We start from the raw sequence: 14351 nt of genomic DNA, 5'->3' as shown, positions 1-14351 counted from the left end.
TGTAAATTCCCTGAGAATTGGTGAGTCTACTACGGTTGCAGTCAGCGCATTCCATGCCCCTGCTACACTGAGTAAAGAAACTACCTCTGACATATGACCTATATCTATCACTCCTCAATTTAAAGCATGTCCCTGCATGCTAGCCATCACCATCCGAGGAAAAAGGCTCTCGCTGTCCAATCTATCTAACCCTCTGATCATCTTATGTCTTAATTAAGTCGCCTCTTGGCCTTTTCTCTCTAATGAAAACAACCTGCAGTCCCTTAGCCTTTCATTGTAAGACCTTCCCTTCATACCAAGCAACATCCTAGTAAATCTCTGAACCCTTTCCAAAGCTTCCACATCCTTCCTATAATGCTGTGACCAGAACTGTACACATTACTCCAAATGTGGCTGCACCAGAGTTTTATACAGCTGTAACATGATCTTGTGGTTCCAAAACCCAATTGCTCTACTAATAAAAGCTAACACGCCTTAACCCTATCATCCTGGGTGGCAAGATCTGTGTACCTGGACATCGATCTCTCTGCTCACCTACACCATCAAGAATCTTGCCATTAGCCCAGTATTCTGCATTCCTGTTGCTCCTTCCAAAATGAATCCCCTCCCACTTTTCTGCATTAGATTAGATTAGATTACTTGGGTCTCTGGCACTGTGAGGCAACAGTGCTAACCACTGTGCCACCGTGCCACCCAAACTCCATTTACTCTGCAGCTGATCTATGTCCCTCTGTAGCCTACAACATCCTTTGGCACTATCCACAACTCCACCAACCTTTGTCATCTGCAAATTTACTAACCCATCCTTCTATGCCCTCATCCAGGTCACTTATATAAATGACAAACAGCAGTGGACCCAAAACCGATCCTTGCAGTTCACCACTAGTATCTGAACTCCAGGATAAATATTTCCCATCAACCACCATCCTCTGTCATCTTTCAGCTATCCAATTTCTGATTCCAACCATTAAATCACCCTCTATCCCATGTCTCAGTATTTTGTGCAATAGCCTACTGTGGGGAACCTTATCAAACTCCTTACTGGAATCCATGTACACCACATCAAACGCTTTACCCTCATCCACCTGTTTGGTCACTATCTCAAAGAACTTGAGGTTTGTGAGGCTCAGCCTACCCTTCACAAAACCATGCTGACTATTCCTAATCAATGTATTCTTCTCCAGATGGTTATAAATTCCATTTCTTATAACAGTTTCCAATACTTTACCCACAACCAAAATAAGGCTCACAGGTCTACAATTATAAAGTTGTCTCTACTCCTCTCCTTTAGCAAGGGAACAATATTTGCTATTGTCCAGTCTTCTGACACTATTCCTGTAGACAAGAATGACAAAGATCAAAGCCAAAGGTTCTGCAATCTCCTCCCTAGCTTCTGAGTATCCTTGGATAAATCTCATCTGGCCCAGGGGACTTAGCAATTCTGGAAATTATGCACCTCAATCCCATCTAGTCTAGTAGCCTGTATCTCCGTATTCTCCTCGACAAGGTTGTCTTTTTCTAGTGTTAATACTGATGAAAGCTATTCATTTAGCACTTCCCCTATCTCCTCTGACTCCACATGCAACTTCCCACTGTTATGCTTGATTGGCCCTCATCTGACACTAGTCATTTTTTTTATTCTTGACATAGCTATAGAAATCCTATTTTTTTTAGGGTTTTCCTTCATCCGATCCGCCAATGACTTTTCATGTGCCCTCCTGGCTCTTCTGTGTGCTCTCTTTAGGTCTTTCCTGGCTAACCTGTAACTCTCAAGTGTCCTAACTGAACTATCACATCTCATCCTAACATAAGCTGCCTCATTTCCTCTTGAGAGATTTAACTTGGTAAACCTCCTCGACAACCTCCTCCCTGCCTGGCAGGTATATACTTATGAAGGACACACAGTAGCTGTTCCTTGAATAAGCTCCACATTTCTATTGTGCCCATCCCCTGCAATTTCCTTCCCCATCTAATGTATCAGAAATCTTGCCTCACATTATAATTGCTTTTCCCCCAGCTATAACTCTTGCCCTGCTATATATACCTATCCCTTTCCATCACTAAATATTACTGAATTGTGATCACTATCGCCAAAGTGCTCACCTACCTCCAAATCTAACACCTGGCTGAGTTCATTACCCAATACCAAATCTAATATGGCCTCACCACATGTTGGCCTGTACCAGGAAACCGTCCTGTGCATATTGGACAAAAACTCACTCCTAGAAAGTACTCTATATAGTATTCGCAGTCAATATTTGGAAAGTTGAAGCCCCCATAACAACTACCCTGTTACTCTTGTTCCTATCAATAATCCTCTTTGCTATCCTATCCTCTACATCTATTTGGACACCAATAGGAAACTACCAACAGTGTAACCTCCTTTCCTGTTTCTAATCTCAGCCCATACTACCTCAGTAGAACAGTTCTCGACGCCTTTTCTGCAACCATAATACTGTCTTTTTCTAACAGTGCTGCACCACCCTCTCTCTTTTTTTTTTTAACCATTTTCTCTGTTCTTGCTGAAACATCTAAATCCTGGAACCTGCAATAACCATTTCTGTCCCTGCTCCACATGTGTCTCTGAAATGGCCACAACATCGAAATCCCAGGTACCAGCTCATTCTGCAAGTTCATCCACCTTATTCCAGATGCTCCTGGTGTTGAAGTAGGCATGCTTCAAACCAACTTCTTGCCTGCCGGTGCCTTCTTTCAATCTTGAAATCTTAGTTCTGACTTCACTACTCTCAACCTCCTGTATACTCTAACTACAATTTTCGGTTCCCATCCAAAGAGCATTAGCAAATTCCACCCAATTCCTCTTCAGGTGAAGAAAATCCTGTTTGTAGAGGTCCCACCTACCCCAGAAAAGAGCCCCAATTATCCAGGAATCCAAAATCCTCCCCCTGCACTATCCCTGTAGCCACTTGTTCAACTCCTCTCTCCCTATTCCTCGCTTTGTGTGGCACAAGCAACAAACAAGAAACAACTTTGTCCTAGCTCCACCCTAGTTTCCTGAAGTTCTACTTTAAATCCCCATTTCTCTTCCTACCTATGTCAGTGGTTCCAATGTGTCCCATGACTTGGGACTGCTCCCCTCAAGGATCCTGAAAACCTGATCATAGACATCACAATCCCTGGTACCTGGGAGCAACACAGTGATTCTCTCTAGTTCCCACAGAACCTCCTCTTTGCCCCCTAACTATGGAGTGCCCAATAACTTGCTCCTCTTTCCCCATTTTTTCCCTTCCCTTCTGAGCAGCAGAGACAGATTTTGTGCCAGAGACCCATACCCCATGCTTACCCCTGATGAGTCGTCCCCGTCCACAGCATCCGAAACGGTATTGTTGATAGAATAGTTATTGGTTATATATTTGTTGAGGGGAATGGCCACAGGGATTCACTGCACTGCCTACCGGTAACCCATCCACCTTCTTCCTGTACCTGAGATGTGATTACCTCCTTGTAACTCCTCTCAATAAACCCCTCTGCCACCCAATTGATCTGAGGTTCATTCTGCTCCTGCTCCAATTACCTAACTGTTTTTGAGGAGGAGGAGTTGGGTGCACTTCCCACAGATGCAGTCTGAGGGACACTAGTGGTGACCCTTACCCTCCCACATTCTGCAGGAGGGACATTCAACTGCCCTAACCTCCATTCCCACTATGCTATTCCCAACAAGACTACTGCAAACCTTTTTTTTTAAAAAGTCACCTTGCCAATTGGTGTACAGAACTTTTTTTTTGGTTGGAGGAGGAGGCTGAGTGGGAGACGCTACCTGAGTAGTTTTGGGTAAAGCAGCCACCCAAATATAAAACCTCACTTAGCCAATGTACCATGTCTGCTCCAGCTCTGTGTTCCACCTAAACACATGGTAAACCTTTTTATATCTTTTTAAATGTTACCCTCCCGTCAGGTCTCTGACCCTTGCTGTTGCTCCTCCTCCAAATGCTGTCAACAAAAAGAGGAACGCTGGACTCCTGAAGTAAGCTTTCATATCTTTTTTTTAAAATTACCTTCCTGTTGGGCCTCTGGTCGTGGCTGTTGCTCATCCCACTCAACTGCCACCGAGAGAGTCAAGGGAATGAACAGCTCGTTTAGTTCTTCTACCTGGTATCTCAAGCAGCCCCTATTACATTGACTGACCCACCGACCGACCGACTCACCCACCCACCCCTCCCAGATATCAAAAACTATCAGCTTGTTGCTATCTTACGTGAATGATTGGGCTGGGGGGCGGGGGGACCCTCACTCACTTTGGACATGTGAAGCATCTCTGGCAAGATGCCCACTTATTAATCTGCTGTTCTTAGACAAAGTGAGGAAGTTAAGGACTGTTGCCATAGCCCAATAGTCATCAATACTGTCAAGGTGTGGAGGGCAATGCATCAGGGTGAGACCAATATTGCCAAAACATCATTTTTGACACCCATAGTTGGTATGTGGGCTTTCAGTCAGGAATGATAGACGGTGGGTTTAAACTATGGACAGCTAGGGGTGTATCTTGCCTGGGTTATTTAGTCGAAGGGAACAGTTGGCTCAGAAATATGAATTGCCCATTTTGCTTCTTTCAAATTAAAACTTCATACAAAAAAGACCACACTTCTAACTGATCCTTATAAGTCTGACATGGAGAAGAGGGTATTGAGTGCTGAGGAGAGGAGCCCTTCAGCCCAACCAGTCCATACCTGACCCATTTCCCTCTGACTAATGCACCTAACACTACGGGCAATTTAACATGGCCAATTCACCTGACCTGCGCATCTTTGGACTGTGGGAGGAAACCGGAGCAGCCGGAGAATGTGCAAACTCCACACAGACACTTACCCGAGTCAGGAATTTAACCTGGGTCCCTGGCGCTGTGAGGCAGAGTGCTAACCACTGAGCCATTGAGTTGTAATTAGGAAGACAAATGCAATTTATTTTGAGGACGTAAAACTAGTCAGTCCACGTTTGGAGTATTGTGCACAGTTTTTGGACCCCATATCTCAAAAGGATGTACTGGCGTTGGAGTGTGTTCATAGGAGGTTCACTTGAATGGTCCCAGGACTGATCAGCTTAACATATGAGGAATGTTTGAGCACTCTGGGTCTATACTTGGAGTTTAGAAGGATTTGGGGGTGGGGGGAGGGGTCTATTTGAAGATTACTGAATGGCATGGACAGAGTAGATGGTGGGAAGATGTTTCCATTGGGTAGGAGGGACTAGGACCTGAGGGCACACCTTAGAGCAAAGGGAAGACCTTTTAGAATGGATTTGTGGAATTCATTGCCACAGAAGGCAATATTTAAGACTGAGATATTTAGTTGGGTTTCTCAACTTGATACTCAAGAACCTATCAGCCGTGACTGAATGGCGGAGCAGACCCGATGGGTTGCATGGCCTAATTTCTGTTCCTGTGTCTTATGGTCTTATATCCTGCTATTTCTACTCTGACTAGCATTTGGCACTGGTAGTAATCCAGAGATGAATATCTTTTTAAGGTTCCACTTTTCAGCTCTCTTCCTACTTTCTTATGTTGTGCTTTTGTGAACTCATCACTTTTTTAAAAAAAAATCTCTTTTGTTGGTACCAATGTGTACCATGACCACTAGCTACTCCCTCTTCCCTTTCCCCTTCCAAGATGTCCTCTCACTGCTGTAAGACATAGAACGAAAGGAAATGATGCAACACAGGTGGGCCATTGGCCCAACTTGTTGATGCTAGCCCAAAGACACCCAGGTGCCTTTTTCCCCTCCTATCTACTGCACATTGTCTGTAGACTTGCACTGGAGGTGCAGATCCAGATATCTTTTGAAAGGTTTCTGTCTCCACTACCAACTCAGGCAATAAATTCCAGGCGACTACCAATCTCCATGTAAAAAATATTTTCTTCTTGGCCCCTCTAATCGTCTACCACTTAGCTTGACTCTGTCCCCTGTCTCTATCTCTCAATTTTGTATACTTCGATCATGTTGCCCCTCCACCTTTTCATTCAAAGGAAAACAACCTCAACCACTCCTATCTCTTCTCCTAGCTACAAATCTCCAGCCCTGGCAATTTCCTAATACATCTTCTCTGTACTCTCTCCAGAGCAGTCATGTCCTGCCTATAGTATAGTGACCAGAATTGTGCAAAATAGTCCAGTTAGGGCATCCCCATCATTGGCCCTAGCACTGGGGAGGCAATGTAGTATCTTGGAGTCATCTTTGCCACCAAAGAAACACTCATCTGTTCCCCTTACAATTGAATTAATAATAATTATTATTATGGCATCTCCTCTCCTGCGCAGCAGAGCCAACCATGGTGCCACAAATTTGACTGTTGCTGTTTCTCCCTGAGGTCATTTCTCCTGAACAGTATCCAAAGTCTGTTTTTGTTTTTCAGGGGAATTACCATCAGGAATTCCTGCACTGCCTGCCTCTTATTTTGCCTGATTGTCACCCATTTGCTTTCTCCCTGTGGCATCTTAGCCTGCAGTACGATCTCCTCTATATACATGCTATTCACGATTCTCTTATCTTCACAGATGCCCTACTATGTGCCCAGCTAGGCTTCCAGAATCTACAGCTGGAGACACTGCCTGCACATATGCTGATCCAGTGCCTTGTTTGCCATAGAGCAGAAGCACCCCACAGTTTTGAGCTCTCCTGCTATAACTTACTCCTTTAAGCATCTTTCAAAAGATTTAATTTAATAATATCAATTTATCTGGGGCTCTTTCTTGATCCTTACTTCAGAATACAGCCTTTAGAAAATCACAAAGACCTTCCGAACAATAAGTGATAAAAGTTGTAAATATTTACCTGACCTTACCTACAACTAACCAATCAGCATTCTCCCTTTGGAATCTTTACTCCTATGGTTTTCTTACCAAAAAACTTTTTGTTACAAAAATTATATTTTGTTCATAAGACATTCTTATCACCATTCGCTGGTACTAAATCAGGATCCATCCTCCTCTTTCCTAAGGGAAAGCTTTTTGTTTCACCCCAACAAGTAAGGGGGAATACTCTCTTCCTAGTCTACTTCACCATGACACCGACTGTAAGGACACTCCTCTCAGATGGCTTCACTGTTATACTTTCTGCAAGAATACAGACATAATGGAATTTTAGAGAGAGTTAGTGTTGGTGGGAGCATGTTTGATTTGATGGACAAGAGATAAACCAAGGAGAGGGAAAGTAGTTTGCAGAAATGATCAACAGTGATAGCTGATTGGAGGTCATAACCTTTAAAACAAAATTGTTCCTTGTACTTGTGAGCTGGAGAAAGGAAAGGGAAGGATTTAAAAGAGCACTTCATAGTGTAGACAAAAAATGTGAAGATTATTTTCACTTCACTTTTAGGATAATTCTAGAACTGTGCATAATATGAGGAAAAGCAGAAGGCCTGAAGGGGCTTGGCATGTTTTAGCAGGATGAGACAAGAGAAGGCTCAGCCTGTTTTGTGCCACGTGCACTTCTTTGTATGGGCCTTTATTTCAGTAATGAAGAAGTAGGCTTTCCTTGAGGCCATCCAAAACTTTGTCCATATCTTAATTTGCAACAAGTCTAATTTCCTTATCCCTGTACTTGGTGAAAATTTGATCCCTGTCAAAATCAAATTGCCGCTGACCTTGTACGTCTATGTCTGTAATATCTCCAACCTCTCAATCCTCTAAGATACCTGCACACCTCTAATTCTGGCTACTTGTAAATCCCCATTATAATTATTCCACAATTAGTGACTCTGCCTTCATTTGCCAAAACTTTCACCACATCTCTCTACCTCACTTCCCTCTTTTTGAACAAGTCTTTAGACCTATCTCTTTGACAGGTTTGTGTAGTTTTTAGATTTTGAGAGATACTTTAATTCCTAATCCCTCCTGTGCGATCCTCAGACGCTTTTGTATCATTAAAGGTGCTATGGTGGTTGCTGCTGTTGTGGTAATGGTAGAAGACATATATGCAGCCAGGGTAGGAGTAACTCACTATTAGTTAGCATTATGTGCTGTTCCTGGACCTTGAATGCTATAAGAAAAATGGTTTTACTCATCAGTTGTGTTCTGAACATTAGCATTTTTCTACTATAGCTCCTGTTGTGTCCCTTTTTAAGGCCTTGAATTTAACTAGCTGTACATTGTTCTGCAAAATGGTTTTACGGGGTTCAGATACTATTGATATCACTTTAGCTGGGGATTGGCGATGTAACTATTAGAACAAAATGTTGTTGATTCATTGCCTTTATAAGCTACACTAACTTTTAACATTTTACTGGTTATTTATGATTAGAATTTACTTGTTTGTATGAAGCACTAGTTTTCAGTAAATACAGGAACCTGGTCAGTGTTTGCTATTAACTTTAATCCAACAAACAAGTTCAAGAAAGGGACTTTGAATTAACTTTTTTGTGGTGACCCTGGGAGTTGTAGGGCTTGAGAATTAAAGCATTCTCCTAAGTGGGTCATAAGAAAGAAAATTGTTCAAGCATTAGCTATGCAGCACAATTTTGTTGAATACATTAATAACTAGACTAGAAAATCATCTTGGATTAGTGGTGCTGGAAGAGCACAGCAGTTCAGGCAGCATCCAAGTAGCTTCGAAATTGACGTTTCGGGCAAAAGCCCTTCATCAGGAGGCTTTTGCCCAAAACGTCGATTTCGAAGCTACTTGGATGCTGCCTGAACTGCTGTGCTCTTCCAGCACCACTAATCCAGAATCTGGTTTCCAGCATCTGCAGTCATTGTTTTTACCTAGAAAATCATCTTGGTCAATTACATGAAGCTGGGTGAGGAAACTGAATAAACTAAGTAATGTTTCAGTTGTTTTTTGTTTAAGTAGCGTATTCTTCAATAGGATTGCTAGGATGAGTAAGATTGAACACCTACACTCTCCTGGAAATGTTTCCGTAATAAAGTCATACAATTATTGACAAAATGATTTTGTTCACAGCCTTTTTTAGATTAGATTAGATTACTTAGATTAGATTAGATTAGATTACTTACAGTGTGGAAACAGGCCCTTCAGCCCAACAAGTCCACACCGCCCCGCCGAAGCGTAACCCACTCATACCCCTACATCTACATTTACCCCTTACCTAACACTATGGGCAATTTAGCATGGCCAATTCACCTGGCCTGCACATCTTTGGACTGTGGGAGGAAACCGGAGCACCCGGAGGAAACCCACGCAGACACGGGGAGAACGCCTTCTTCGTAACTGCTTTGTATCCCAAGTATCTAATATTGAATTTCATTGACTTTCCTTGTCTCTTCCACAAAGCAGGTCGTATTTTTGATCAAGGTTTTGTTTTTTGTTTTTGTTTTGTTTTTGTGGTGCAAATATAATTTTTCTGTTATGTCTGATCATAGTGTGTAAAGTGTTTAGTTTTGTAATTTTATTCATCAAAGGACATTTTGTTTTCTTGCAATTTCTAGGTAATGTGCTTCCGTGGTGTCAGTGTTCAGGGACAGATGTAATCAATTGAGGCTGAACAGCCAGTGGGCATCGTCCAAATGCATAACAGCATGGGTTATGGCCTTGTAGGCAAATTTTAAAATCTTGGAATAGAGATGTCAAAGCAGGACCCGAAAATTAGCAATTTTTGGATTATTCCCAGTGCTTTGTTTCAGGCTATGGAAGTAGGAGGATAGTTGCACATAAATATATGGCTGGAGAAATGTGAGGAGGAGGGCATTCGATTATTGGGATGTTATGAAAGGTTGTTGGGGAGTTGGAACCTAGGCAATGCCTATGGGGGGGGACACCTGTGTAGGGCTGAGACCAATATTACACTGGAGCCATTTTCTGGTGTGGTTGGTGATACTTTAAATTATTTTGGCTTGAAAGGATAAATGGGATGCATTTAAGATTGGGTGGGATTAGACTTACAGTATTAGACTGTGGAGATAAGGTGCATTGAGACTGAGGAATGGAGCTGATGAGGTTTATCTAAATGCACAAAGTCTGAAAATAAGGTTGGTGAGCTGAAGGCATCATCAGGTACATGGGAATATGATTGGGTATGGAGGCCTATCGCAAAGGGCTAGGTTCCTAAAATACACCTTGACACAAGATGTTAAAGCAAGTTGGGAATGAAAAGGAAGAAGAGGTAGCCATATTAGTTAAGGAATTACAGCCATGCTAGAGGCGCAAATCAAGGACATTATTTACTGGGTCATGTTTTGAGTTAAAATGCACTAGTAGTACAGTTAGCTTGTTTTGGAGGCCACCAACTAATGCCAAAATACTGAGGCACAGGATTTTAAGAAAACTAGAGCTGTAAGAATGAAGGGATATTGGTAATTTTGGAAGGGAGGAATTTACTTTTGCTATCGATGTCTATATTCTGATAACTAAATGAGATAGGAATGGGAGTGAACGTTTTAATTGTATTCTGGGGAATTTTCTTGATCAATTTATTACCAATACAATGAGGAAAGATCTGGTTCTCATGATAATGGTGGATTAAGTAAAGTAGTATTGGGGGAACATTTCAGGCAATGGCTTTCATACTTTTAAAATGTTTTTAGTTTATTGATGGAAAAGGATAACAAGCAATTTATGGTAAAAATGCTTAATTGGAAGAGGTCCAGTTGATGGGTTGATCTGTCCAAAGTAAATTGGAATGGAAGGTTGACAAGTAAGACTATAATAAAATCAAGGTGCTTAGTGAAGATCTTGATTGGATAGGGTCAAGGAATTGTCTCTGAGGGAGCAGAGAGGAAAAATTTAAGCTAGACCTTGCATCCTTTTTAAACTTCATGATTTTTTGTGATAGCTGACATGTCGGGTAGATAAGACCAATAGAAAGTGATAAGCAAAATGTGTGGGGAGAGATGGACAGTTAACATAATTTCAATATGTCTACAGGAATATAATTAAAAGGTTTGTAAGAGGAAGAGATCTGATTTGGAACCAAAAACAAAGTCTATGATCTATACCGAGATCTTCAATGTCATAATTTATTACTTTGTCTTTACCAGGGAAGACAACACAGTTGAGGTTGTATTAAGCAGAACATATTAAGATAATAAATGGATTAAAGGTTGATAGAGGTATTAGAAAGGTTGGTCATAACAGTGACACTAGGTTCAAGTAGAATAATCTAAGGATGCTAAGAAAAGAAGGGGTGAAATTGCAGCAATACCAAAAATAGTCTCCAAAAACTTCCTTAGACACGTGTAAGGTCATAAAGTATCAGAGAATTCTAAACTTTTGCTCCAAAAATGAGGGGAATAACCCAGCAACCACAGCCCAGTTAGTTCTCATTCTTAAAAAAAAGTTAAACTTTTTGAAAATAATACTGCAAAGTATAATTAAGTCACTAGGGTGCATGGATTAATTAAAGAAAATTGCTACCAATTTGTCAATGGCAATTTGTGTATAACTAATATGATGAAGTTTTTTTGATATTCTGGAAAGGGTTTAATAGGGCAGCAGATGATATGGTGTACATGGACTTCACAAAGCTTTTGATAAGGTACTTCAAAATTGATTTGAGTTAAGTTGTGGCCTATAGAATAAAAGGGATGATGGCAGAATGAACGCAATTTTGGCTGCCGAACAGGAAACAGACTATTGGTGAATGTTGGTTTTTATACTGGAGGAAGGTAAACAGTTCCTCCAGCAGCCAATACCTCAAAAATGCTTTGACTATTGTTAACAACTTGGACATGGATATGCACAATTTCAAAATATGCAGCTGACCCAAATTTTGGATGTGTGATGAGTAATGACTTCAAGAGGATATAGGCTGGTGAAATGCTTAGAAATGTGGCAGATGAAACTTAATACGGAGGAGTGGGAAATGCTGCATGTTTTCCTAAATGAGCAGCGATATAAACTGAAGAATACCATTCTTTAGGAACAGAAGGTCTGGAACAAAAGAGAGTGTGAAGAAAGGTGCATAAATTTGTTAACTGTGGGGCAAATTCAGAAAATTGTGTGCATAGACAGGGCATTTGAGATCAAAAATGAGGGATATGACTATCCTTTTTTATAATGAATCAGTCCTCCACTTGGAATAGTGTCTAATTCTGCACAGCATTTCAGGGAGGGTGTGAAGGATTTTATTTATGTACATTGATTGGAAACATTGGGGTTTTTGTTTGAAAGTTGGGAGGAGATTTGATCAGAAGGAGTCTCGATAGGGTAGTGGGAAGTTGTTCTTAAGAGTGGAAGGGTCAAGAAAACAAGGACACAGATTTTTAATGTGATTTGCAAAAGAATCAATGTTGACATGAAAATAAGCGTTTAAGGATATTGAATGCTATCATATACATTAAATGTATATGATAACAGATTCAATAGGTTCTTTTATTACAAAATTGGGTAAGCATATATAAAAAAAAAAATCCACAAGGGTTGGGGTGAAGCAATGGGACCAACAAAGTTGCTCTTGAAACAGTTGGCAGGGGCTTGACTGACTGTCCCCTTTCTACCATCTAATTATTTTATTCGTGTTGCAGATCGTCCAAAATAATCCTGTAGATGGGAATACCAATTTGCTAATCCTGGAAGAATATTCCACCACAAGGCACAGTGACAATACCACACGAATTATGGGTTTGCACCCTCAATACTTAGAATCGTTTCTTCGGACCCAGTACTACATACTACGCATGGATGGACCACTCCCCTTTGAATACAGGCATTACTTGGCAATAATGGTAAAGTAAATGGAATGTAAACACTGAGCATTTAATTATGCAGCTAAAGTTATTGCTGGAGTTTTGTCAAATAACTACACCAAACGAATGACAAAATTTAATTGCTTTACTGACACTTCAGTACCACAGTTTCCTGTTTGTGCAACAAACACCTAAAATGTCTGGCAAAGATGGCTGCCACTTGAGCCTGTGCAGAGTGCAACTAAGATGGCCATCACCTGGATGTGCACAGATGGCACCAGTGTTCACAACTTTTACCTGAACTCTTAATTAACTGTAAGGTGTTTGGCAAGTCGTAGGGGATCTTATGTGCACCGTGAAGAAAGCTTTGGCTGGCAGCTGGGCTGATGTGAAGAAGCCCTGGTCTGAGGTCAGGTTCAGTATCCGGAGACAAGCTCCCTTGTGCTGACAAGGTGAAAGGCACCTCTGTAAAGTGGCGAAGAAGGAAACCTGAGGGAAAGTGAAAAAGAAGCTGAAGAAACAGCACAAGGAAAATTAGTGAACAGAACCATAGCTAAGAATCGGCTTTTCCAAATTCACCCCATTTCTCAAAATAGATTAGATTAGATTACTTACAGTGTGGAAACAGGCCCTTCGGCCCAACAAGTCCACACTGCCCCGCCGAAGCGTAACCCACCCATACCCCTACATCTACCCCTTACCTAACACTACTGGCAATTTAGCGTGGCCAATTCACCTGACCTGCACATCTTTGGACTGTGGGAGGAAACCTGAGCACCCGGAGGAAACCCACGCAGACATGGGGAGAATGTGCAAACTCCACAGTCAGTCGCCTGAGGCGGGAATTGAACCCGGGTCTCTGGCGCTGAGGCAGCAGTGCTAACCACTGTGCCACTGTGCCACCGTGCCGCCCATAGGTGAACCAGTAAGAAAATTCTGTCCTGTTGTCAAACTCATTGTTAGTGCAGAATATTCAAATTAATACAACAACAAAGTACTGCAAATACTGAACTTCATTTGAATTTAACATTGTTTCTCTTTCATAATAAAGGTGTCCAGTCAGCATTTTACTTGATTACATGATGCATATGCACACTTAATGCCACCCAGTGGTAATGTTTACATGACACCTAGTTGCCATATAACGCACAATTGGAACCTGTTGGACTATAACCTGGTGTTGTGAGATTTGTAACTTTGTACACCCCAGTCCAACACCGGCATCTCCAAATCATGTATACTTTTTCAGATTTTTAGCCACTTTAAATATGTTTTTTTTAGCTCAGTGGGGCTATACAAACCTGCATTGTATCCCACTCAGGCAATTTGGACGGACAATCTAGATTGATGCAACTGTTTAGGACTAAACATAACATAAAAATTTCCAACCTTGGTATTGCCTATACCCTCTTGCAAATGCATGTAAAAATATCCCAGTACTAGAAGAGGTGTTTTCCCCAGTGTTAAGGCCAGTATTGTCAATTGCCATCACTAAAAGATTATTCGTCTATCATCAAATTGCAGTTGTGGATCCTTGATACATGTAAATTTGTTTTCCCTATATTGCACCAATGATCACTCTTCAAAAGTATTTGATTAGCTGTAAAGAACTTTAAGATGGCATGATGTAATAACAAGTGCCATCTAAATGCATAAATATAAAACAAAGAAAAACAAACAACATTGTGGGCCAAAAGGCCTGTTCTGTTCTGTACTTTTCTATATTCTATGTTCTAACTTTGCTGGAAATCTGAAACAA

At 41.3% G+C, this 14351-nt stretch overlaps 1 protein-coding gene across 5 annotated transcripts in view; it reads left to right on the top strand.

Annotated features, from left to right (window-relative positions):
- Positions 1-14351, top strand: part of LOC140481518 (sestrin-3-like) — a 178454-nt gene that overhangs the window by 88836 nt on the left and 75267 nt on the right. For all 5 annotated transcript variants that reach the window (XM_072577843.1, XM_072577841.1, XM_072577842.1 and 2 more), the window contains one exon: positions 12431-12631. In XM_072577843.1, coding sequence (XP_072433944.1) covers positions 12431-12631 — 201 coding nt within the window. The remainder of the gene's footprint in view (positions 1-12430; positions 12632-14351) is intronic.

Source organism: Chiloscyllium punctatum, chromosome 9, assembly GCF_047496795.1.
Source record: "Chiloscyllium punctatum isolate Juve2018m chromosome 9, sChiPun1.3, whole genome shotgun sequence".
NCBI lineage: Eukaryota > Metazoa > Chordata > Chondrichthyes > Orectolobiformes > Hemiscylliidae > Chiloscyllium > Chiloscyllium punctatum.
Note: the sequence above shows the minus strand (reverse complement) of the source record. Positions and strands in the feature narration are given on the sequence as shown.